This window comes from Electrophorus electricus, chromosome 23 (genome assembly GCF_041902795.1).
Source record: "Electrophorus electricus isolate QZ-2024a chromosome 23, ASM4190279v1, whole genome shotgun sequence".
NCBI classification, from domain to species: Eukaryota; Metazoa; Chordata; class Actinopteri; order Gymnotiformes; family Gymnotidae; genus Electrophorus; species Electrophorus electricus.
Genome location: NC_137519.1, coordinates 13,485,001 through 13,488,126, shown reverse-complemented (window position 1 = coordinate 13,488,126; position 3,126 = coordinate 13,485,001). Strand labels below are relative to the sequence as shown.

General features: G+C 43.5%; 1 protein-coding gene across 2 annotated transcripts in view; it reads left to right on the top strand.

Moving 5' to 3' along the window:
* The first annotated feature begins 991 nt into the window (after positions 1-991).
* Positions 992-3,126, top strand: part of tox3 (TOX high mobility group box family member 3) — a 47,463-nt gene continuing 45,328 nt past the window's right edge. The window contains exon 1 of one of the 2 annotated variants that reach the window (XM_035520718.2): positions 992-1,828. In XM_035520718.2, coding sequence (XP_035376611.1) covers positions 1,727-1,828 — 102 coding nt within the window. In that variant the 5' untranslated portion in view covers positions 992-1,726. The remainder of the gene's footprint in view (positions 1,829-3,126) is intronic. The other variant, XM_035520716.2, reaches the window with a different exon arrangement.

Genomic DNA, 3,126 nt, shown 5'->3' with positions numbered 1-3,126 from the left:
TAGTATTCTAGTAGTATATTATTACTATATTCATATGTTATTACTATATTCATATTTATATGCCTTTTAATATGCTATTTAAATGTAGACTCTAAAACAAAGGAAGACTGATTTGTTTGTTTGTTTGACCGTTTTGTTTGAATCTTATGGGCTCCGGTGTCCTGGAGAAGGTCTGAATTGCCCAGGTGGATTTATTTAATCACAATGACACGTCTGCAAGTTACATTTCATTTCCCTGGCCCTTGTGGTCACATTAGGGAATGATATTAACCCCAGAGACAGTTGTTTGATTAACACACACACACACACACACACACACACACACACACACACTCTCTCTCTCTCTCTCTCTCTCTCTCTCTCTCTCTCTCTTTCTCTCTTTCTCTCTCTCTCTAGCGCTTATGTGTTCGGTTCACTTACGTGTTCGGTTCACAGCACTGGATCGATTCAGTATTCAGTTTCTCAGTCGTTCCATCTCTAACACCTATTTTATTTTATTATCAAGGCATTTTGTACTGCTGTCCTAAAACTATGAAGCGAAATTTTGGATTCCAGCTTATTTGTTGTCCTCCAGCTAAAGTAATTCCATGTTTTGTAGTGTAATGGGTTGCTCGCAGCAGGACGTGCCCGTGAGTTTACACGTTAGTTTGGGCTGAAGAGGAAGTGGCCTATTCACATGCAAATAGCCTGCCTTAAATTTGCAAACCCGACTTGAACATTTGAATACATCACGTGAGATCAAGATACAACATCTCATGAACATACCTTCTGATTACTAGTTGCCACTTTAAAGTAAAAAAAAAAAAAAAAAAAAAAAAAGACACTTAATGTCAGAAGATACAAAGCACCTGTACGTTATTTTAAGCTGTAGGATGTAAAGCATGATGACTGCATAGCTTTATGCATTTGATTTATTAAGTGTGGGTGCTGTCCAGGTTAAAACGTCCACTGAATGTGTCTTTGCAGGATTTGTGTTTTGCAGGTTGCAGGGGGAGTGGCGCTCGGTACCCGCGGGGAGTGGTCGCGCTCAGCCGCACGTTTCTCTTCTTCATTACGCTGAGGAACACAGCTTGATGTAGATTGATGGAACACGGAGACTAGTGGCTCCCCGAGACCTCGGACTTCTAGCGGCATAATTCATCTGCTAACGTCTCGTCCAAAGTTTGCTGCAAGGTGTTAACGCTGAGGCTGGAGGATGGTTTCGGACGGAGCTAAGGCAACTCTGAGAAGGGGCTGATTTAACCAAATCACTTTAGTTTTAAGGCACAGAAAACTGGCCAGCGAGTGAACTTGGTTCAGTGCTACTTCGAGCTACTTCGGGTAGACGCAGCGCTCGTCTGATAAACTGCGACATGCGTTGTGTTTTTCCGCCGGTTTTCGTTTGATGGCACTTGTCTGATAAGTGCGCGCGGAACAGGCTTTTGGAGGTTATTACGCCGGTCGCGTGGCTTCTTTGTGTACTGCCACTTCTTCAAGCATGCTCGAGCACGGCGCGTTGGCACAGAAGTAGCCTTCCCGGAGCGACCCGAACACTGCTCAGCGCCCGCGTATAGATCAGGATTATCCAAACTTTTTGCTTTGTTTTATTTCCCTCCTTCCCACATTTTCTCCTGCTCGAGCAGCTCTCCGCCAACCCGCTGCAGCCTCGCGCTTTCCCGTTCGCCGCGCGTGGATTGTAAAACTGCGCTCGGCTCTCCGTGCAGCTGCGCTTCGCGAAGGGGGAAACATGGATGTACGATTTTATCCGTCTACCGGGGGGAATTCTATACCGGGGGATCCACAGAACATGGATTTCTCCCACTGTTTGGGCTACTACAACTACAACAAGGTGAGAGCTGTTGTTTTAACCCTGCTCCCGAAGCCCCTCCGTCACCGGTAGGAGTCGGACAAAGTTGAATCCTTGCTGTAGCTCCTTTGAAAGCAGTGTAGCTTTCCGCTCACTTTATGGCATTATAGCTTATAGCATTATAGCTTAGTAAAAAGATCACACACACACACGCACGCACACACATTTCCACATATGTGTGTGTGTGTGTGTGTGTGTGTGTGTGTGTGTGTGTGTGTGTGTGTATATATATATATATATATATATATATATATATATATATATATATATATATATATATATACACACGCGCGCGCGCACACACACACACGCACACACACATCCTCATATATAACTTAAGAGGAACTCTTAATTCTCTGTGATAGTCACGCAGGTCGAAGCATCATTAGGGAGCAGGTGGAAGAGCCGCGTGCCAGGAGTGTAGGCTGTTCGCTTTTTTCGGCGTCTTACACAAGTCGGACATCACATAGCCCCCCGTGGTACAAACCGAAGAAGACACACATTTCTATCCGGACTGTCCTTGCCAAGTTGCCAGCCCGCTCCTCCTTGTGTTCAACTACTCAACAACTTAAATGTAACCCCCTCTGTTGAAAAAAGCTCAAAAGTCGCTTGTAGTGTTGAGACTGCTAGTGCTAAAACGTCTACGAGCCTGCGATTAAAACTGTGACACTGGATAAAGATGTGATCGCTCATTAAGAAAAGATTTGCATGCATATAAAAAAGCAGATATGGAGAGTGTCCTAAACAAAGAGCTGTCAGTAGAGTGGCTCATGTTCCAGGACAAGGAGCGGCTTGTGCAGCGTTTGCAGATTGGCCTTGATAATGATGGGAATGTTGCCTTCGCTCCTCGCGGATCCCGGGATTGTGAGAGCCCTCTGTACATGTTGTTACTGGGGCACGTGAATAAAGTTATCCAAGCTCCCAAGCGAATTTGAACTATCAGAGCCTATTTATTTAATTTATTTTGCCATTGGTGTCTGAAAAGTAACCTGAATTCTATCCTTTAAACCTCTTTTTATCTGTCAATTTGAACCTGCGATGCAATACACAGTATGTGATGTCATACTATAAGATGTCACTTCATATCAATTTCCTAAATTAGGTTACTGATACATGCAAAGGAACATAGCTAACATTTCCCCTTCAGGTCTTAATACATTCAGTAGTCAGTGGTTATGATGTGATGGTTATGATAGTTTGAAAATATAGATGGGATGTTTTTTAACCGTAAATTTCTTAACATGTGTTTTTTAAACATGTTTTTAATATGTTTACTTCAC